The sequence below is a fragment of the Chrysemys picta genome, unplaced genomic scaffold (assembly GCF_011386835.1).
Source record: "Chrysemys picta bellii isolate R12L10 unplaced genomic scaffold, ASM1138683v2 scaf1, whole genome shotgun sequence".
NCBI lineage: Eukaryota > Metazoa > Chordata > Testudines > Emydidae > Chrysemys > Chrysemys picta.
The window spans coordinates 1,199,791-1,223,512 of NW_027052708.1; the positions used below are offsets into that span (position 1 = coordinate 1,199,791).

The 23,722-nt window shown below is 46.4% G+C and overlaps 1 protein-coding gene across 1 annotated transcript in view; it reads left to right on the plus strand.

Annotated features, from left to right (window-relative positions):
* LOC135977475 (deleted in malignant brain tumors 1 protein-like) overlaps positions 1-23,722 on the plus strand; it is an 82,401-nt gene that overhangs the window by 33,383 nt on the left and 25,296 nt on the right. The window contains exons 7-12 of the mRNA XM_065578731.1: positions 77-391; positions 2,074-2,183; positions 9,104-9,140; positions 16,180-16,275; positions 17,348-17,431; positions 19,240-19,329. Of these exons, the coding sequence (XP_065434803.1) occupies positions 77-391; positions 2,074-2,183; positions 9,104-9,140; positions 16,180-16,275; positions 17,348-17,431; positions 19,240-19,329 (732 nt within the window). The remainder of the gene's footprint in view (positions 1-76; positions 392-2,073; positions 2,184-9,103; positions 9,141-16,179; positions 16,276-17,347; positions 17,432-19,239; positions 19,330-23,722) is intronic.

The following is a 23,722-nucleotide window of genomic DNA, read 5'->3' on the forward strand; positions in this document are numbered from 1 at the left end:
GAGATTTCTCTCTTCACTCCCCAGTTCATTTCAGAATCAGAAGATTTAAATTCCCTTTTTGTGCATTTCCTTCTAGAGTTCACAGATCTGAGACTGGTGAGCGACAGTGACTGTGCTGGGCGGCTGGAGGTTTTCTACAATGGGACGTGGGGCAGTGTTTGCTCCAATGGGATGTCTAGAGTCATCGCAGCAATTGTCTGCAAACAGCTGAACTGTGGAGATGGAGAGCAGATTGAAAGAGACTTTGCGTATGGAGCAGGTTCTGGTCCCACGTGGCTGGACCACATTGCATGTAGTGACCAGCACAGCTCCCTCTGGCAGTGCCCGTCAAAGCCGGGGGATCCAAAGTCATGTGATAACCGAGCAGAAGAGACCCATATTTCTTGCACTGGTAATTCTGAAACTACCTGCATGCGCGCGTGCAAACACACATGTACGCGATGTGTTCAGTTAATTGAAGGGTTAGGTAGAACTTTTGCTGTTGTTCATGTCTCAGTGTACAGATTTAAATTCTCAACACAGGATACAAACATATTTTCATGATATTTTACAGGAATAAGCATTTGTCTGATTAACAACAAACATGGAACTTAATCAATGTCGGCCTGTGTGTCTGAGTAACAGCTGAATAGTAAATTAATTAGATATGAAATGACCCAGAGTTCACATTTCAGTTCATACAGTGCTGAAATTAGGGGTTTAAAATACAGATAAATTCTACTCCTACATCACACGCGCAACCCAGTGCATTCACCTCAGCTTTTTCCCTCCATAGGAAAAAAAGCAAAACCAACTCAGACCCTATTTGCCGAATGCCCGAACTCTCCAAGCTGCACAGGTATCTCTGCTTCTCTGTGTCTCACCCTTGGTCCCTAAGGACTTTCCCAGCTGTTCCAGTAACATGTGAGGTTTCTGCATTTCCAGACCAGGAGAAGTTACGTGTCGTGGGAGGAGAGAACAGATGCTCGGGGAGAGTGGAGGTTTGGTACCGTGGCTCCTGGGGAACAGTTTGTGATGACTCCTGGGACATGGCGGATGCTAACGTTGTGTGTAAACTACTGGGCTGTGGAACTGCTGTATCTGCCCCGGGCGAGGTTGCATTCGGTGAGGGGACTGGTCCCATCTGGGTGGAGAAGGTGAACTGCAGAGGGACAGAGTCATCTCTCTGGGACTGTCCTGCCAAGCCCTGGGGTGAGAGCAACTGTGGTCATAAGGAAGATGCTGCTGTGAATTGCTCAGGTGAGTGACAGGAGATGTTTCTGCTACATGCTGTAATTTTCAGGGAGGAGGATGGATCAGCCTCTGCCGCCCTATACCTTTGGTCCCAGACTAGGCCTTCCCATCTCCTGTGTGCAGGAGCATCATGGATGCTGTGGGGTGGGTCCTTTGTGGTGTCAGATTGACTCAAACATCAGCCCACATAACCCCTGCATCCATCACAGACCTCAGTGTGCTGGTTAGTAACTAGAGTCCTCATCGCTGCACAGAGCACAAAGGACTTGGACCCTAAATCACTAACAAACAGGCCCTGTGCTGCTATGATGGAGTTTGTGGAGGTGACAGCTGTAGACAACCAGGGACTCTCAGAAGGGACATTCCCCCGGTAACAAACATGTCACCCCCCCTCGCTCCAACCTCCAACTCTCCTCCCTTTCCCTTTGCAGATCTGACAGAGGGGACAGATTCTCCAAATACCCCAGTGAAAGCATCCCCCTCCTCCCATCAAGAGTTAAATTCCCCTGGGGCTGGGTCACAGAGGAGGAGCTGCAAGCTGCAGCCTGAGGGAAGGAGCTCCTTTCCATGGCCTGTGATATCTGAGGGGGAAGGGCACCCGGGTGGGAGCTGCAGTCCCTGCTGAGCCAGAGGATTCCTGTCTTCTGGCTCCGGCTGACAAGGCAGGGCCCATGGTTTAAACAGCGGCCTGTGAGCTTCCCCCATGGCACACAGACTGTCCCAGCCCATTACCCTGCTGTCCTGGGCCATGCAATGACTGACTGGGGAGCTCCCCAGGACCCCCCCTCCTCCAATGCTTACAGGTTAATCTCTCCCTGTTGCATGTTCATTTCCATCCAGCTCCCCCGCGCCGCCCTCCGACTGACAGTGGAAGAGTCACGGCACCCATGGTCGTCTGCATTATCCTGGGGGCCCTGCTCTGCCTGGTCTTAATCATCCTGGGGGCGCAAGTGCGAAGTGCCAGGGCACAGCGCAGAGGTGGGTCCCGATTGGTGTCACTGTGTTAAATGCCGCTGCAATGGGGCTACTATAATGTGGGTACATAACTGGCTGGATAACCGTACTCAGAGAGTAGTTATTAATGGTTCCCAATCCTGCTGGAAAGATATAACAAGTGGGGCTCCGCAGGGGTCTGTTTTGGGACTGGCTCTGTTCAATATCTTCATCAACGATTTAGATATTGGCATAGAATGTACGCTTGTTAAGTTTGCAGATGATACCAAACTGGGAGGGGTTGCAACTGCTTTGGAGGATAGGGTCATAATTCAAAATGATCTGGACAAATTGGAGAAATGGTCTGAGGTAAACAGGATGAAGTTTAATAAAGACAAATGCAAAGTGCTCCACTTAGGAACAAACAATCAGTTTCACACATACAAAATGGGACGAGGCTGTCTAGGAAAGAGTACGGCAGAGAGGGATCTAGGTGTTATAGTGGACCACAAGCTAAATATGTGTCAACAGTGTGATGCTGTTGCAAAAAAAGCAAACATGATTCTGGGATGCATTAACAGGTGTGTTGTGAACAAGACACGAGAAGTTATTCTTCCGCTCTACTCTGCGCTGGTGTCAAGGCTGGATCCACACTTTGAACTTTAGGGTACAAATGTAGGGGCCTGCATGAAAACTTCTAAGCTTAACTACCAGCTTAGCTCTGGTTCCGCTGCCACCATCAATTTTCCCTCCCTGGGAAGCCTTGAAAAACCTTCACCAATTCCCTGGTGAATACAGATCCAAATCCCTTGGATCTTAAAACAAGGAGAAATTAACCATCCCCCCTCCTTCCTCCCACCAACTCCTGGTGAACACAGATCCAACCCCCTTGGATCTAAAAACAAGGAAAAATCAATCAGGTTCTTAAAAAGAAGGCTTTTAATTAAAGAAAAAGGTAAAAATCATCTCTGTAAAATCAGTATGGAAATTAACCTTACAGGGTAATCAAACTTAAAGAGCTCAGAGGACTCCCCTCTAGTCTTAGGTTCAAAGTACAGCAAACAAAGATAAACACTCTAGTAAAAGGTACATTTACAAGTTGAGAAAACAAAGGAAAACTAACACGCCTTGCCTGGCTATTTACTTACAAGTTTGAAATAGGAGAGACTTGTTTAGAAAGATGTGTAGAACCTGGATTGATGTCTGGTCCCTCTCAGTCCCGAGAACGAACACACTCCCAAACAAAGAACACAAACAACAACCTTCCCCCCCCCCAAGATTTGAAAGTATCTTGTCCCCTTATTGGTCCTTTAGGTCAGATGCCAGCCAGGTTACCTGAGCTTCTTAACCCTTTACAGGGAAAAGGATTTTGGAGTCTCTGGCCAGGAGGGATTTTATAGTACTGTACACAGGACAGCTGTTACCCTTCCCTTTATAGTTATGACAGCTGGTTAGGCATCAACTGGAGTATTATGTCCAGTTCTGGGCACCGCATTTCAAGAAAGATGTGGAGAAATTGGAGAGGGTCCAGAGAAGAGCAACAAGAATGATTAAAGGTCTAGAGAACATGACCTATGAAGCAAGGCTGAAAGAATTGGGTTTGTTTAGTTTGGAAAAGAGAAGACTGAGAGGGGACATGATAGCAGTTTTCAGTTTTCTAAAAGGGTGTCATAAGGAGGAGGGAGAAAACTTGTTCACCTTAACCTCTAAGGATAAAACAAGAAGCAATGGGCTTAAACTGCAGCAAGGGGGGTTTAGGTTGGGTATTAGGAAAAAGTTCCTAACTGTCAGGATGGTCAAACACTGGAATAAACTGCCTAGGGAGGTTGTGGAATCTCTATCTCTGGAGATATTTAAGAGTAGGTTAGATAAATGTCTATCAGGGATGGTCTAGACAGTATTTGGTCCTGCCACGAGGGCAGGGGACTGGACTCGATGACCTCTCGAGGTCCCTTCCAGCCCTAGAATCTATGAATATATAAATAGCAAGGGGACTGCAGGGTGTGAGGGTGAGGGGCGATACCAGGCTCGGTGGAGTGGACGAGGGGGCCTGTTAACTCCTCTCTCATTTAATTTCATTAACTGTCTGGCAGTGGAACAGCCCAGCCATGAAATCTGGAGATGATACTAGCTAGGGAGCATCACAGTTTCAGAGAAGCTGCATCTGTATCCCCCCAACCCTCCGGAGATCCACTCCAGGAGTGTCTGCTCAGGCCTCCAGACGCCACCTGTCACTGGGTCGAAACCCCCTGTCCCACCTCCTTGTGACCAGGGGTTTTTAATACTGCACAGCCCCCTGCCTTCCACTGTGATACCCCCAGCAAACCAGTCTGCCTACAGGCCAGGCCCCATGCTGTGCGTTCTCCCCAAGGGCTATGAACAGTGTATTGCCAGCAGTTACAAGTTACCACCCAGCTCTCTCTCAGCAGACTGCACCTTATTATTAGGATAAAAGTATGACAGAGAAAACATTAAAACAATAAACATTCCTTCACACTTGCTGAACATAGCAGAAATCACCAGTCTTCCTCATGGGCAGCCTGGTAGACCAACATCCCTCCAACGATTCAGTGTTGGGATCCGCGTGGACAGAAGGTCCTGCCCATTTGCTGAATCAAAATGAAGACCCTGAGTCTGTTTAAACTCAGCCTTTCATACCAAAAGCCTTTCTTTGTCTCTTGGTCTCTGGTAACCCAGTTTGAACCAGTCTGTGTAAACCACCCTGAAGGCTGTTACCTTTCTGGAGTTGTTTACAAACTCAGTGATTCACCTTAATCACCTCCCCCTCCCCCAACAATCACACACACTGTTTTTTTCTTCCTGGAGGAGCTGTGGGAACCCTCCCACATACAGTAGGACATAAACCATTCATAGCTTTTGTGGAAGCAGAGAAAAGAACTGACAGAAGGGAACTGCAATGCATGATGGTTGTTAGCAAGAGTCAGGCTTTGTAGAAGGGAACTGCAATGCATGATGGTTGTTAGCAAGAGTCAGGCTTCGTTAGCAAGAGACAGTCTTTGTTAGCAAGAGTCAAGCTAGCTGTGACCCTGATAACCCTGATAACGCGAGATTTGTAGAAGCGAGGATTGAGGATTGTGTGAGGATTGTGTGAGACGGGTGAGAAAGAGCTGTGTAAGAAGTCATTGTGACCTCAGTATAGATAAGGTGTAGAAGACCTTGTGTAGATAAGGTATAGAAACTAATTGTATGTAGGCAAGAGTCAAAACAAGTAAGGAAATGAGATATCAAGATGGCCTATGTATAAACAAAATGCTGCTGTCCCTCATTACATCTGTAATGAAAGGTATAAATGCTTGCTGTAATTGTTTACCTGTAGAGAGACCTGCTTTGCTCTCTCTCCTCTGCACATGTGAGAGTTAATAAAGCTCTGACTTGCTGTACCTAAACAAAAATAGTGAGAACTCAGTTTTTCTCCGACAATTTGGGGGCTCGTCCGGGATGGCAACGCCCACTGAGGCAACGGCAGCTGCTACGGATCGTTCCCCTTCGAACCCCATGGCGCCACAATAGAGGTAAGAGACCTTTTGAAATCTCTATTGGGGTGTCGGAGGAGGACTGTCCGTGGGGCCGTCTGCCCCTGTTGGGCTCACGCCATCCGAACTTATTGACTGTGCAGCAAGGTCAGATGCTGAGCGGCGTAATAGGGGAATTGTTTGCCGCCCCCTGTAAGCATATGCTAGGTGCATAGGGTTTGCACCTGTATTGAGGAGTTGTTACTGCCTCAAGAGGGGTTTTTACCGCCTCAAGTGATGCATCGAGGTACTTGGGAATAGTACCTGGAGGTACTCAGGAGTAGTACCTGGTATAAGGCCTTGGTATGTTGGTGTGTGTAGTCTGTGTGTGTGTGTGTGTGTGTGTGTGTACACAGTGTGAATTGAGTGTTACCGGAAGACGCCCAGAGTACTCTGCAAAGTCTTTTGGCTCGTGACCAGAACTACTCTAACGCAAGCCCGGTAACTAGAGGATCTTTTAGGAGATCCGACCCATGTAGGTTGACTCGGCCTGGCATCGTCCGGCGAGGAGGCTACCTGGGTCTAGGAGTGTGTGCACCCATCTTCCCTCCCCTTTTTTCCTCTCCGTGTGAGCCACTGACAGTCTGACCATCTCACTGGATGCAACAGAGTAAGCGGCGCTTTCTCTCTGAGATTAGCCGACGCTCTTTGCTGAAGGGAGGTGTAGGGGGTCATGGCTATCCTCGTTAGTCACTCCTGTGTGAATACCCTGTAGGGAGAATCCTTAGTTTATGAGCCGCTAGCGCGGACAGGGCATCCTTCCCCTTTGAGTGTGTGATTGGAAAATGGGTGGGGGACAGTCTAAGTCTTCCCTCTCACCCCCTAAGGGTACCCCAGCTTATTTCATGTACGTACATTATGGCCCGAAAACCTGCAGGTATTTAAATAATTGGAATCTTTACACACGTGCTAATCCATCTAAACAATGTCCACTAGAAGGTACTTTTGATTTAGACAAACTTAAATACCTTAAAGAAACTCTGGCTTCACCAAAAGCCTCTGATACACAGTGGGAGCAATTTGTCTGTTGGTGGGAGGAAGCAACAAAGAGACTCCACGAGTCTCGAGTGCGGAGTCTAAAGGACTCCCAGGAAAAGTTAAAAGCCCAAGTGCAACATTTACAGCTTAAATGCAAGGCATCCAGCTGTCTACCCCCTAGAGCGATTCCTTCTGCTCCTGTGTATCCTAATCCCGTTCAAGCAATTCCTTCTGCTCCCCTTTATTCCCAATTAGTTAGATCTGACAGTGAGGAGGAAACTGCTGAGGATATTTTAGATTTCTTCAGTAACATTCAGCAGCAGCAGCAGCCCGTGCTGCCTCCTCCCCCTGCACTGCCTGGGTCTGCTAACGAATCTCACCCGGCAGTGCCAGTTTCACCACCGCATGTATCAGCTGCACACATTGTTCTCTCTTCCCCTAGGAGAGAAGCCTCCTCTTCACCACAAAGAGGTGATTCTGAGCCTCCCAGTAGCTCCCCTGATTCTAATCCTTCTGAGGAAAGTACCCGTCATTTTACTAGAAGTGTGGCACATGCACTCCAGGTTCCTTTAAGAGACCTGCCTGGGAATGCAGGACAGTTGGTCACAGTGCATGCCCCGTGGTCACCAGGAGATTTGAGAAACTTGGTGAAGGAATTTCCTAATATCAGGGAGGAACCAGAAAAGTTTAGAGACGAACTCCGGACGGTGGTTCAGTGTTATAATCCATCTTGGGCAGACATTAATCAACTCTTGCGAATGATTATGCCAGCCGAAGTTCGACAACGGCTTACCAGGCAGGCAGCCTGGCCAGCTGCTGACCCTGGAATTGATCGTGATTTGAGAGAGGCTAGGGACCGTCTCGTAAATGCTGTGACGGAAGTCTGCCCTAAGAAGACAGATTGGACAAAGATTACTTATTGTAAACAGAATAAAGGAGAGTCCGCTGCTGATTATCTAGATAGGCTGACTAAGGTTTTTGAACAGCATTCGGGAATTGCTCAGCCAGCTGAAAATGCCAGAGAAGCCGTAGGGGCTGCTTTTGTTCAGGGACTCTTACCAAAGATTCAGCAGCAGTTAAGAACTATCTGCATTGGCTGGCAAACTAAACCCCTTTCTGAATTGGTGACAGTCGCCAATCATTGTGCAGCTTGCATAGAGCAGAAGAAAGAGAATACTGAAACAAAACTGTTGACCCTGCAGTTAGAAACTTATCAAAACCAGGGCCGTGGGGGAATGAGAGGAGGCCGAGGACGAGGTCGTGGGCGAGGAAGAGGGAAGGGTCCCTTGTATCCTGCCCAACCCAGGTACACTGCATGCCACATTTGTGGCCAAGAGGGACATTGGAAAGATGCATGCCCAGCCCGATTGTCTCAGAACCCTCCAATTCCTTTCCCAAATCCTGAAGCATCTACTTTTACCCCAACAACTACCTCTTACTAGGACAGCCTGAGGGAACGTAACTACATCATGAATCCTTTAATTCCCATTGATCAAGAAGGTCCTTTTGTAAACTGTGAAATTGCAGGACAAACTGTTACTTGTCTTGTGGATACTGGGGCTACTAGATCTGCTCTAAGATCCGAAGAGTTTCCCTCTGTTCCTTTGTCAACTTTGTCTGTAAATGCTGTGGGCATTTCAAATCAACCTGTTTCGCATCCTGTCACAAAACCCCTTGCTGTCTCACTAGGGCCCCTTGCTGACAAGCATGCATTCTTGCTCAGCCCCTCCTCTCCTGTGAATCTGCTGGGAAGGGATCTTTTGTGTAAATTAGGTTGTACTATCTATTGCACACCAGATGGCGTATTCTTACAGGTTCCTGATGAGAATACCAATCTAGTGTTGGCTACACTCCATATAGAGGAGCCAGCTAAATTACCAACAACTCGTAGCCCTGACCTTGTGCATTTGTTATCACAAGTTCCTCCTCATCTCTGGTCTCAGCACGCTAATGAAGTGGGACAGATTCGGACCGCTGAACCAGTTAAGATTTTTGTTGATCCTTCTAAAGCTTTGCCAAGAGTTCCCCAGTACCCTCTGCGTCCTGAGGCAGAGGAAGGTATAGCCCCAGTAATGGAGTCTTTATTACAGCAGGGTATTATTGTTGCTACCACCAGTTCTTGTAATACTCCTATCTTTCCTGTAAAGAAGCCAGGAAAGAACACTTATCGGTTTGTTCAAGATCTCCGCGCAATTAATGCTGTTGTTTTACCTTCCTTTCCTGTGGTTCCAAATCCAGCTACAATTCTTTCTTGTATTCCACCTTCAGCTACCTACTTTACTGTTGTGGACTTATGTTCAGCTTTCTTTTCTATCCCCATCCACCCTGAGAGTCAGTATCTGTTTGCCTTTACCTATAAAGGACGCCAGTACACCTGGACTCGGTTGCCCCAAGGGTATACTGAATCCCCTTCCTTGTTTTCCCAGATCCTGAAGAAGGATCTGGATGATGTGGTTTTTCCAGGTAAATCAGTGCTTATACAGTATGTGGATGATCTTTTGTTGGCATCCCTCTCTTTTGAATCTTGTAAAACTGATACTTTGATTCTTTTGACTGCTTTAGCTGCTAAGGGTCATAAGGCATCCCGGGAAAAACTACAGCTGTGTCAGCCCAAGGTTCATTACCTTGGTCATGATATTTCTCCTGGTACTCGTCATTTATCAGATTCTCGAATTTCAGCTATTCTAAATATGCCTAGGCCTGGAACTATTTCTCAAATGCGTACTTTTCTTGGCATGACTGGGTACTGTAGACAATGGATTTTAGGCTATGCAACAATGATTAAACCCTTACAGGATCTGACTAAGTCAGGTACCCCTGAGCCTCTTCCTTGGTCTCCAGAGGCTGAACAAGCTTTTGTTGCTATCAAGCAAAGTCTGTCCAGTGCACCAGCCCTGGGACTTCCTGATTATGCTAAACCATTCACTCTTTTCTGTCATGAGCGTAATGGGTTTGCTTTGGCTGTATTAACGCAAAGGCACGGAGACAAACACCGTCCCATTGCTTATTACAGTACTGCCCTAGACGCTGTGGCAGCTGGATTCCCCCCTTGCCTGCGTGCTGTAGCTGCAGCAGCTCTTGCTGTTCAGGTATCTGAATCTATTGTCTTAGGATCTCCTTTGATTGTTGCTGTCCCTCACGCTGTGGCTGCTCTCTTGTTAAAATCTAAGACACAGCATCTATCCACTTCTCGTCTTACAAAATATGAGCTTGTTTTGTTGTCTTCATCTCATATTACTTTGGCTCGTTGCCCTGTTCTAAATCCTGCCTCCTTGTTGCCTGGGCCCGAAGACGGAGACCCACATGACTGTGTGTCTGTGACATCGGTTCTCTCTCGTCCAAGAGATGATTTACTAGATGTGCCTCTGCAAAATCCTGATCTTATTTACTTTGTAGATGGTTCGTGCTTGCGAGATTCTAAGGGCAAATTGGTTGCTGGTTATGCTGTGTGCTCTGCACATGCTGTTATTGAAAGTGCTTTCCTTCCTTCTGTGTTTTCTGCTCAAGTGGCCGAACTTGTGGCTTTAACTCGAGCCTGCATTCTCGCTCAGGATCAAGCAGTTACAATCTATACAGACTCTCGTTATGCTTTTGGAGTGGTACATGATTATGGGTTGCTCTGGAAGTATAGAGGTTTTCTTACATCCACTGGTTCTCCTATTAAGAACAGTCTGTATGTCTCTGCTCTTTTAGATGCTCTTTTATTGCCCAAAGCTATAGCTGTCGTGAAATGTACAGCTCACCAGACCCCTCATGATGAAGTTACCCGTGGAAATGCTTTGGCAGACTCTGCAGCCAAAGCAGCGGCCCTTTCTGCACCTCAGGCTGAATATACTTGTGCTTTGATTGAACAGCCTCCACTAGCCTCCCTTGAGGATCTGGCCAAGATCCAGGAAGCAGCACCGGCAGCTGAGAAACGTTTATGGAGTGCTAATGGCTGTATTCTACACCCTGATCATCTTTGGCGTGCCCCAGCTGGTCGCCTGGTTGCACCGAAGATGCTAATGCCCTATCTTGCTCGTGTATACCACGGAATGGCTCACGTGAGCAAAGGGGGGATGGTTGCTGCAGTTAATCGAGATTGGTGTGCATTCGGGTTCCCAGTCATTGCACATCATTACTGTCAACAATGTGTGATTTGTCAGCAGCATAACATTGGTAAAGCTGTTAAAGTTAGGCAGGCAGCTCACCCTCCCCCTTGGGGACCTTTTGTAAATATTCAGATTGATTTTATTCAACTGTCTAAATGTTGTGGCTATGAATATGTATTGGTTTTGGTGGATGTATTTTCAAATTGGGTTGAAGCTTTTCCCTGCAGGAAAGCAGATGCCAGGACTGTTGTGAAACTTCTGCTTAAAGATTTTGTACCACGATTTGGCATCCCTGTGAGTATCAACAGTGACCGTGGAACTCATTTTACTGGACAGATTGTAAAAGAGTTATGTGCAGCTTTGCAGATTCAACACAACCTTCACTGCCCCCACCATCCGCAGTCTGCTGGAACAGTGGAACGCCAGAATGGAATTCTGAAAAATAAACTGGCCAAGATTTGTGCTGAAACAAACTTGAAGTGGCCAGATGCCCTTCCTCTGGCACTAATGAGTATGAGGGCCACTCCCAATCGAAAGACTGGACTCAGCCCTCATGAGATTCTGACAGGGCGCCCGATGAGACTACCAACTGCGCCCCCACTGACCCTAGCTCAGATGGACATTCATTTAATGGATGACACAATGCTTAAGTATTGTCAGGCACTAATGAAATGTGTTAAGTCTTTCTATACACAGGTGAAAGAAGCACTACCCAAGGATCCTGTGCAGCCCTGCCACTCGCTGGAACCAGGAGACTGGGTCTACATAAAGGTCCATCAGCGAAAGACTGCCCTGGCTCCACGCTGGAAAGGTCCTTTCCAAGTCCTGCTCACTACCAACACTGCTGTGAAGTGCCAAGGACTGCTCACCTGGACCCATGCTTCACACTGCAAAAAGACCCCTCCGCCTGGAGAGGATTCTCCAGCAGCTGATCAGCCTGTTTCTCCTGCTAGCTCTGCTGTGCCTCCTGGACAGCAGGGAAAGAGGACAAGGTGAAGTGCTAGTAACCTCTCCCTTGTCCACTGACAGATCTACTGTGCCTTTGAATTCTTTTACAGGAACCACACCAGTGCAGGGTGAAGTGCTAGTAACCTCTCCCCTGCGCTGTGGTGAATCACAACTGTTTTTGAAGAAGAAAAGAAGAAACACTCGCTCTGCTGAAACCACCAAAGTCCAGAACTTTCTAACTACAAAAGACATTAAGAACTGGCCCTGGTGGAAGAAACGAAGTATTGTTTATTGGCAAGGAGGGAACTGTGGGGAACGTTCCTGGGAATGTGGGGTCCAGTGGTGGGGTGGATTCTTTCCAGGATCAGGGCTTTGTGCTTATGGACAGGTACCTTCAGGATGCACTGCCCTCCCTAATTGGCTTTCAGATGATGAATATCAAAAACGCCTTGCCACTACAAAGACTACACCCACCACCACTAGTCCCTTGACCCTTGCCATCACCACTGTAACTTATCCAGATACAAACAGTACTACACATTCCAATGAAACTCATTGGCCAAGACTTTCACATCTCAGTGATTTACTGAAATTTTGCTCAGAGAAATTATTCTTTAAAGTTCAAGATAACGTATATGAGCAAACAATTGAATGGAAAACAAATGGATCTGTAGAGATAAAAGTACATGATATCACTACTAGTGAACCCCAAGAATTAATAACTGCAATTGATGGGTTCTATAGTGAAATAGATATGATGATTGTTCCTGGAATTTGTACTGTGTTAAATGAAAGAGGCCCTTATTGTTATTTGATCACCCAATTAGTGAACAATCGAACAAGCACTCAAAGAGTTTGTTCTGCCACTGGAAATTTTACCTGCATAGAAATGATTCCAGTGACTGATAATGTGACTTGTACCTTACTGCAATACACTCCATCTTATACCATTAATGTTAATGCCTCCCGGAAGTACATAAAGGTATTTGACCAACAGATGTGGTATAGTACTACACCAAAGAGAGATGTAGTAGGATATCGATGGACTGTGATTAACACCACACTGGGAACTGTTAAATTTTCATTGCCCTTATCCAGTTTCCAGATTACCTCTACATACCCGAACTGTTCACAAGGGGCTGCCATTAGATTAGCACAACAGAGGGCTTGGGTTATTTCTTCTAGAAAGAGAAGAGACTTGACCGGATCCCTGTGGGATGGGGCCAATAGTGCAGCAGCAGTTTGGAATATTTTTAAGAATCAGGAACATGATGAGAAATTGGGCCAACTAGAGAAGGCCATAGGCCTTGTTTCTGGAGCACAACTAACCCAGGTACAGGCTGGAGTTGGTGAGTTACATGTTATCTCCGCCCTTAGTTCTATGACCCAGAAGTTACTGACAGAGATGGTATTGAATATCACTGAGGCTGGGAAGGCATTGCAGTGGGATCTAGCATGCTCAGAGATTCAGGATTTCTTGAATGACCAGCTAATGGCCATTCGGAATGATCTAGAGCACCAGGCTTGGCCCACTGCCCTTACAGACACATCAGGAGTACCATCTGATCTGTGGCCATGGAGACATACTTGGAAACTTTCTGGGTGGAAGTGTGGACGTTCTCAGTGCTCCTTCCAAGCATATGGACCGGTACAGGGGGTGTGGGCTCCCACATACCGTATCCTGCCGGGTCCATGGGGAGGATGCATATGGGATTGGGTAATTCATCGAGACATCTGGGAAATTAGACCACCTGGTATGCCCAATCGATTTTTAGTTAGTGCTCCTAGGATTACACCTGACATTTGGATGGGGTTAGGTAACCTGTGGACATTCTGGCCATTAGAACCCCCACAGCTTCAGTGTACCCGTAAACTGAAGCCAGGAGAAGTTGTCACTGTCTATGACTACGTTTGCTGGGAGGGTAGGGGACAAGGAACTACCCTGACAGGACACTTACTCTTCCAAGCTAATGATAGCTGTGTGTATGTTAATGACACCATATCACAAGACATACATTTTAGTCTCACTACCACTGCAGGCAATCATATCATTTACTGGCCTGCAGATAGAGTTTTTCAAGTAGCCCTTAGGTTCCAGATACCCTTTAATTGGACTAGTTTACTATCTGATAGATTTCAAAATTTGCTTTCATTGTTACCTGAGATTCAGAAAATCTCTGAGGTACAAGGGCAAATTCACATGCTTCAAAATGTATATCAAGTAGAAAAGTATGCCTTTCACACTGCTTATAGAGTATCTACCTTATGTACTAAATATGATGTATTGTGCTTTATGACAAAGGCTGTACAACAACCCCATTATAGTATTGCTATGGGAATGTTATTGCTTGTATTGTTATTAGTTAGTTTAGGATTATGTTATTGTTGTTGTAAAAGACGTAATAATAGTAATACCTTCCATGTTCATGCTAATCATGCATTATCATTGTATCCAATCAAAACCCCTAAGGTTGAAGCATCTGATTTAGAATCTGAAGTCCAGGACTTAATGCAAATAGAGATTTAAGAATGTTTGTTGTACTAGAAGTACAAAAGGGGGGGTTGTGGAAGCAGAGAAAAGAACTGACAGAAGGGAACTGCAATGCATGATGGTTGTTAGCAAGAGTCAGGCTTTGTAGAAGGGAACTGCAATGCATGATGGTTGTTAGCAAGAGTCAGGCTTCGTTAGCAAGAGACAGTCTTTGTTAGCAAGAGTCAAGCTAGCTGTGACCCTGATAACCCTGATAACGCGAGATTTGTAGAAGCGAGGATTGAGGATTGTGTGAGGATTGTGTGAGACGGGTGAGAAAGAGCTGTGTAAGAAGTCATTGTGACCTCAGTATAGATAAGGTGTAGAAGACCTTGTGTAGATAAGGTATAGAAACTAATTGTATGTAGGCAAGAGTCAAAACAAGTAAGGAAATGAGATATCAAGATGGCCTATGTATAAACAAAATGCTGCTGTCCCTCATTACATCTGTAATGAAAGGTATAAATGCTTGCTGTAATTGTTTACCTGTAGAGAGACCTGCTTTGCTCTCTCTCCTCTGCACATGTGAGAGTTAATAAAGCTCTGACTTGCTGTACCTAAACAAAAATAGTGAGAACTCAGTTTTTCTCCGACACTTTAATATAGTGATTCCCAAAGATACTGCCTGGAGTTGCAGTATCTGTCACAGGGAGGAGGGATTCTGAATATCATGAGTAGAGACATCATGGAAAGGGAACCTAGAGAAATTGCAAATATTTTCAGCTGAAAAAAGTGTATAAAAATAGAGCTGTGGTAAATAGTTGTGAAGAGAGTGATCCAGTAGAAAAGACAATCTGAGGAAGGAGAAATGCTCAAAAGGAGCATTATACTGTATTGTACTCAAAGCTGGCACTTGTAGGGGATTTGACATTTATAACACACTATACAAACATTAGCTAGCAGCTCCTTTGCAAGAAGACCGAGAATGGGATTGCCATCAACATACACGTAATATTCACAACTTTTCAGTAAGACAATGACTATAATCAGACTTCATGGTTCAGGGCTTCAGCTAGTCGCCTGCAGGGGTCAGGAAAGGATTCTGGGAAGCCCCCATATTTTGTTTTGTTTTGCTTTGCTTTGTTTCTTGCCCTCTTCTGAATTATCAGACATTAGCTACAGATGGAGATGTGACATTGGATGGGCTGGACCAGTCCTTTGAGGTGGTTCAGAGAAAACTCTTTCTAAGATATCTGGCAGGTGTGTCATTTCCACGTGCTCAGTGTCAAACCGATTGTCAGATTTGGGGTCAGGAAGGAATTTTCCCCGAGTTCAGATTGGCAAAAAGGTACCTCGGGGGATTTTCATTTTCCTCTGAACCATGGAGCATGGATCGCCTGCCAGGATTATCTAGGCATCTCTCACCTAGTCATATCCTTGCTATTGCAGGGGCCTGGGACATTGGTGGTACCTTAATTGCTCCTGCTTTCTGCCTGTGGCACACAAGAGTTTATTCTGCTGAGGACTGAAATGCTTTAGTCTAAGTGCATCTTTGGGCTCAAACCTAGGGGTATCTGGGTGAAATGCAGTGGCCTGTGTTATACAGGAGGTCAGACTAGATATTCTAATGGTCCCTTCTGGCCTTAAAGTCTATGAAAAAAAAGTGTTATCACCATTTTGCAGATAAACACCAGCGTGCGGGAAGAATTATTTAAACTGCTCCAAAGGGGAATAGCCCGGAATAATGGGATGACATTAAAAAGGGAACATTTAAGATGAATGTGAGGAAGCTTCCTGACAGACCCTGGGAACAATCATCAAAGGGTTGTTGTGGAAAGAAACCCTGTCCCCTGGCTCATATAAATTTCAACAGTGGGAATGTGCTGTAGGGTTCAGGCTCGCACTGGGCCCATGGGGAGGGGCTGGATGATCCAATAGTGTTTCCCATCTCTGGTTTCAATAACCCTGTGCAAACCCTGACCTTTGTTTTCAGGCTCCAGAAGACCCTTGGATCCCTTCTCTGAGGCCGTGTACGAGGAGATTGATTATAACCTGATGAGAGAGAAGCAGGAGATGTTCAGTCGCTCAGGTCTGTGTGTCTCACTCTTAACAGGGAGCAGCCATCTAATGTTCTTTCCATCTGAGGCCCTGACCCAGAGTTAAATCACTGCAGCTTCATCCCTGTGAGCTTGTCACTGGCGCTGGGCACAAGTCTTCACTGCTAAATGTTTTGGTGAAAAATGCAAATTTAGGAACACCAAAACATTTCACAAATTCCTGTCAATTTCACCCAATGGTTCCAAATACACAAATAGACTGATAGAGATGGGCTTCCTTCAGACCATACACTGAGTGTCCCAATTCTAGGGACAGTTAATGTCACTCTGCCCATCCTGCAGCTTTGGAGTGGAACCAGTGAGGGGTCAGGAAAGCGCCTGTCTGGGGCCAGGCTAAACTATCATTTGAAAACTGCTCTGGAGCATTGGAGCAGGGGATGTTCTGTGCCCCCCTCCCACCACAAGCACTGGTCTGCTGGATCGGCTCCCTCCTGCCTCCGGAGCAGAGAGATCAACCCAGGAGAGCCTCAATGACTTTGGGTCACGGCCCTTTTATCCTTTCTGCCATTTTGTCTCAATGTTTGATGGGAACATCCTGCCCAAGGTCTGTGCTGTGGTGGGGCTCTGGGATCATGCTCAGGGCATCCCCCAGCACCACTGCCAAAATGGTTACAGTGAATCATAGACTCTGCTCTGGGCCTTTCTTGGCCTAATCTGGAAACACCAGGGAGAGCTGATCGACTGATTCATGGGGGAGGTGGGTATTTACCCTTAAGAAGGAGGATTCCCCTCTGTGGCTGAGGAAGCCAGGACTATTGTGGAACTTCCCTGGACCAGCAGCCAGACACGTGCCCTTCACTCACACCAGCATCTTTCAGGTCAGATTGTAGCATCCCCTCAGTCACATTTACTTCAATAACATGGAGATTTCTCTTGGGGAGTCTGTGTCAGCTTCTCACCACTCAGAGTCCCTGTGAGTCACCATCTCCCGTAGAAGAAGGAATAGACTGAGACTGGAAATCCTGCCCTTGGCCTCGGGTGTGTTTCCAGTCCCACAGTTCTGCTGTTCTCACTGTGATGAATTTCTGGTTCTCGTCTCTCCAGTCTCCTATTCAGATGACTCAGTGACGAAGCTGCAGTATTACACCGGGGACAGCGAGGGGGAAAACGATCCTGAATCAGAACAAGGTAATGGGGGAGGGGCAGACTCAGGCCCAGAGACCCAAATCTGGGCAGAGAACAGAATTTCTATGACACTTTCTGTAATCACAGCCATTTCCCCTCACACGGTTCCCATTTTACACAGTCGGATCTAATCACACTGAATAGGATTTCTGTCAGAATCTCAGGATGGGAACATGTCAAGGCTCCTTCCCCACTCTGAACTTTAGGGTACAGATGTGGGGGCCTGCATGAAAACTTCTAAGCTTAACTACCAGCTTAGATCTGGTTTTGCTGCCACCACTCCCAAGTGCTAACTCCCTTCCCTGGGTAGCCTTGAGAGACTCCTCCACCAATTCCCTGGTGAACACCGATCCAAAACCCCTTGGATCTTAAAACAAGGAAAAATCAATCAGGTTCTTAAAAAGAAGGCTTTTAATTAAAGAAAGAAAGGTAAAAATCATCTCTGTAAAATCAGGATGGAAAATAACTTTACAGGGCAATCAAACTTAAAGAGCCCAGAGGAATCCCCTCTAGCCTTAGGTTCAAAGCTACAGCAAACAGAGATAAACACTCTAGCAAAAGGAACATTTACAAGTTGACAAAACAAAGATAAAATTAATCCACCTTGCCTGGCTCTTACTTACAAGTTTGAAATATGGGAGACTTGTTCAGAAAGATTTGGAGATCATGGATTGATGTCCGGTCCCTTTTAGTCCCAAGAGCGAACAAGAACCAAAACAAAGAGCACAAACAAAAGCCTTCCCCCACCAAGATTTGAAAGTATCTTGTCCCCTGATTGGTCCTTTGGGTCAGGTGTCAGCCAGGTTACCTGAGCTTCTTAACCCTTTACAGGTAAAAGGATTTTGGAGTCTCTGGCCAGGAGGGATTTTATAGTATTGTACTCAGGAGGGCTGTTACCCTTCCCTTTATAGTCCCCTGGGAGTAGCTCCCAGTGATCTCCCCAGGTGAGGAGCTGGAGGAGATGGGTCAGTCTCTTTGGGTGGAAGGTGTCAGTGAAGGAAGAGATATGAGAAAATTGTCTTGTGTAATAATTGCAGATGGGCTCAGTCAAATTCACTGATGTAAACCCACCAGAACATTGCGGGTGGGAGATTTGCAAATTCTGACCCCAGCTCTGGATCTCAGTTTTGCAGCTGGCACCTGTCGCTATAACAGGCTGTAACAAACCCCTGGATGTGAAATTCCTTGTCTGGCCCCATGTCTAGTTATAAACATGGCGGCATTTCTACCCCAGCTGCTCTCAAGGGAGTCCATGAATTTGGTCCCTGTGGGAGTTTAGCCTGTGGCTGGGGGAGGAGACACTGAGCAGATGAGTCAGTTCTGCTGAGAAGCTGGAGCGCTGCCAAGCTGAGCCCTGGGCTGCCTGAGAGGCTAGTGGAGAGCAGGAGCTCACAAAGGATCAGGCCAGTGACCTCCCAGCGGGAGCTGTAATTCCGGCAGAGGGGAGGTTCCCCCTCCCCAGTGTAACAGGAAAATTCAAACCTGTCTGCAGAGATCAGCTGGATTCACACAGGCCGGCTCTGGCCTGGCAGCGCCCGTGTCCCAACCTGTTATCTCAGCACAAGCCCAAATCCTGCTCCCACTGAAACACATACAAGAGCTGCTGTTGGATTCTGCAGGGACAGGATTGGCCCCTAGTTATTTCTGGGACTCCTGTTTCACTGTAGCTCTCTGACTTGTGCCCTTCTCACCATGGGCTCCCTGTGACTTTTCCTCTCACATGCCATGATAAACAGCTCTAGTATAAGGTCCACCTGACCTAAAGAGACGCTGTTGGTGCCAGGGGCTGAGTGTGGTGTTTGCTGTTCCAGAGGGAGCTTCCCCAGGGGGGTCTCAGCTGGATTACGATAATGTGGAGGAGGCTGCCCTGAACGACATCTCCCAGACTTCAGACGGCCGAGGTGAGCAGTGAATCAGCCTCCTGGAAGCAACGTCACCCTGAAGAAAAACTAATTGTATTTCCCAGTAGGGACAATAGTGGTTTGTTAAGAAAACCACAAAGTTCACCCACCAGTATTGTCTATTGGCGTAACGTGGGGCGCTGACCAAGTGCATTACAAGAGTCGTGTGGAGGCCCAGGGGTAAGGAAGTGTGTGATGTCCTAGGTCAAAATAGAGGCTGCTTGCAGGGACGGAAGGAGCAGTTTGCTCAGTAGCTGCCCACACGGTACTTGGCTCAGATCACTGCCCTGTGACCCTCACTGCCCTGAGCACTATGGTTACTCACCATCTGTAAAGACAATGCACCAAAGCAGAGACCTTTACATAACAGCAATGTTCCATGCCAGCCTTTCTTGGCATGCAGCTATGGCAGCTTATATACATCTGTGTCAGAAACGCTGTGACTGGGGGTGGGTGGGACAGAGATTTTACACCCAAAGTCCCATTTCTGACCCTTATTAGCTGTCTCAGCTCCCAGTGGTGTCAGCACATTGGAGACTGATGGCAGTTTATGGTGTAAACTTTATCAGGAGAACGCATTGAAAAGACATTTTAAAAATGATGTCAAATTTAGGAAGCTGGGAACAAACTCTGGACAATTCCAAGTCATTTACATTCATGATTATTGTAACCAAATGCCTTGTGGACTAGATCCCAGTCAGTTCTTTTTAGAACTTCCCCTTGTCATCTGGGAGCTCTAGGATCCACTCAACCAGCTATTGAAATGTATCAAATCAATGTGATATGTAAACCCCCCAGTCTGAGGTTCCAGAGGAGGGCTCCTCTTACCGCCCTGAGGTGGAAGTTAAGTGCTGAGAAATCCCCAGGTACCACTGAGGCTGGTGCATCTGCAGCTTGTAGTTTAATTATGTCTTCACTGTGACTATTCCCTTAATTACATCACTTCTTTACATCAGATGTCCCTGCTTTGCTTGGAGATGTCCCAGGGGATGGTTATGATGATGCCAGAGAAGTGTCTGACCCTGAAGGTGACCCTGCTTTGGAGCAGAATTATGAGCAAGGCACTGGGACGAGTGACAGGGACAGGGATTCACAGACAGGTGAGTGGAGAACTGTTTACACTTCACACTGTGTCTGCAGAGTGGGAGGGCTTGAAATGTGGAGTACACAGCAAGGGTACAGCCCTGGCCAACCCAATGCCTGTGAGGCTTCGGTGCCTGCAATGGGGAAAGGAACAGCAGGGTCCCTGCTGGGTGGTATTTTGTGGTCAAAACCAGCAAGATACCTAGGAACTTTCTGCCTCTAGGTTCCAATCCTTGTATGGCTGCCACACCCCGGATGTGCTGGATTCCCACCAGCTTATTGTGCATGTATCTTTTAGGCAGAATCCTATGAATCAAAGTCCTGTTACTCCTGTGCAAATGTTAAAAAGACAGGACATGTCCTGTAAAAGTCGGGTTTTGCCCATTGTCCTTGGCCAAAATCTCCCCCCTTCCCAATTTTGCCATGAGCAGAGACACCATAGGATATACCAGAAGAGGTGCAGTGGTGATGAAATGTGCATTGCTTAGTACTTGATAAGAATAACTTGCATATGTTCATTGTTAGGGCTGAGTGAAAGTTATGATGTTCTTAAATAAGGGCTGGTCCACACTAAGCCCCCAGTTCGAACTAAGATACACAACTTCAGCTACGTGAATAACGTAGCTGAAGTCGAAGTATCTTAGTTCGAACTTAAAGGTACTTACCGCAGGTCCACACATGGCAGGCAGGCTCCCCATCGACTCTGCCTACTCCTCTCGCGGAGCAGGATTACCGGCGTCAACAGCGAGCACTTCCGGAATCGATTTATCCTGTCTATACAAGACGCGATAAATCGATCCCAGAAGATCGATTGCTTGCCGCCGAACCAGCGGGTAAGTATAGACGTACCCTAAGCGCTTCTGGTTGGTAAGTGCTTGGGTTTTCTCCATGAAGTAACAGGTGAATAGAGTTATAGCTTGGCAATATTAGCTGTTCTGGAAACCAAAGGTTTTACTTTCCAGACTATTTACAGAGATGATGGATTAGAACTTGTCATAGAGCTGCCAGAAGACTGAAGGGGAAACAGTTCCTAATCATTACTGTAGAGCAGAGATTCTCAACTGTGGCACACAAAATATATTCTGGAGTGGCATGAGAAGCCAGAACAGAGAGTGGTGTCTCCTTTCCGGGCACCCAGCTTTGAAGGCAGCACTGCCACCAGCAGCGATGCAGAAGTGAGGATAGCAGAGTATGGTGTTGCCACTCTCACGTCTCTGCTGCTGCTGATGGTAGTGCTGCCTTCACAGCTGGGCAGACGGAGAGCTATATACTTAAATGGCTCTTTTTTATTCAATGCCCTTCTGTTTGTAATATTTAGTGAGAGCTGCACGTTGATCTTTTTTAATCAGTGTATGTACTTGTGTGGTTGGGGTGGGAGGCGTCAGTTATGATGGACACAAAGAAGGGGGGCGATCAAATGAGTTTGAGAAACACTGCTGTAAACTCCACCTTGCTCTGCTGCTGCACATAACCATAGACTGAATCCACTGATTGTATCTGTCTCCCTTGGCATTTTCAGGTGGGAGTCTGCACTCGCTAACTAGTGAAGTTGTCTCTGGGAGGGACAGGGAAACCCCGTTCCTGCTTCCTGGAGACACAGGTTATGATGATGTGGAACATGGCGACACTGGGGGATCAATATCAGAACGATTTGATTGGAAAAAAATAACCTTGTGATGATGTAAATGCTTTGTCTTTTTCTCTCAGAAATGCTCCCTCTGCTGTGATGGCCTAGAGACACTCCCTGCCTGGTAGATAGACAAAGCAGGTGTTTTTATACAATTTGTGTGAAGTTGCAGGAAATATTAGTGGAGTTGGAAAAGGTTCATACACTTTCTTTGTATAATTTTCCATCACTTGAAGAGGGGGGGAAGATTCCTGCTGTTTTTGCCTATAATTTCTTCATCTTGAAATTTGCCTTTTTCATATTAAATCCTCTCTGAATTCTTCCCCATAGTGGAAGTTTTTCTTGTCAGATGAACTGTGCAGTTTCCAGGGTTCATCTTGGGGAGAGGCTGAGATACAACAAACCAAGCGGCAAGGGTGTGCCACCTCTGGATATTGCTGGCTGTTTGATGTTGGGGGGTTGGGGGGAGGTTACATTGAATGTTCTATTAGGCATGTGTTAAAAGTGGAAACCCAGCGAGAGAATATTCTGAGATGAGCAACAGGGTTGTTCCTAAATCTAGGTCAGATCTGTAACCTTCATTGAATCCAAGGAGATAAATGGGAAATTCTCCCTCATAATTCACACCTGAAATTAAACGAACAGTGAAAAGAATTCCCCATTAGCAATAAATATGGAGGATGAATATTTCTGCTAGGACAATAAATGAATTTTATAGAAAATAATGACAAGAGGAGGGTTAATAAGAATCTGGGTTTCCACTGAAGCAATAAAGCTAAAACAAGTAACCAATCACTGAGTTGTTACTAGAAACCCTAGTAAAACTGATCATGTTCACATAGTGCAATATTTATTTCCATGATGATCTACAAATATAGTTTAAAATCGATGCTGAGCTGAGTACTGACCAGTGGAGAAGCCAGAAGTTTTCTCTGGATGAACCTTCAGTGAAGTCAGTATCAGAACTCACGCAGAGTACATCGCTATTTCACTGAAATGTCTGTCTTTCCTTTACCACAAAGTCTGCATTCAGTTTGGTCACTTCATCAGTACACAAGTACAATGGCAATAGAAATGTCAAGAGAGGGCACTTCCAATCATCTGCATTCAACAGGGCCAGGGGTCATATGAAGAGACAGAAATACAACAATTTACTTTCAAAAGGAGAAAAATAAAAAGACATTCTTGAGACGTGCAGTAGGGCATACTGACCCTTGGAGAGTGAGTAAGGAAATCTCAGGGGCTGTGTTACCCTGTTCCAGAGGTTTTGTCCTCAATACAGATGTGTGGGACAAAGGAAATCACCACAGAGAGAGGAGGTGGCCCCAGGGCAGATGTTTGTGCTTTGGCAGGGAACCCAGGCTGCTGATGATTGCTAGGGCCTGGGACTGGAGTCTTAAAGAGGGAGCGGGTGAAAGCTCCGCTCTTCTTTTAGGCTCAAGGAATCCTAGCAAATGTTCCTGGGTTGGTCAGGCCAAGGATAGTTAATTATTTTTTGTCAAGGTCCAGATTTCTTGGTCAAGGTTAGTTAAGGTCCAGACTCAAGAGAAACATTTTTTCACACCACAAGTGCCCCTGTTCAACGAACACATACAATTCTGTGTAATCTACCCAGGGCCTATTGCAGGGGTAGTCAATAGGCAGACTGCGGACCAAAGCCAGGCCGCCAGAGGTTTTTGACTG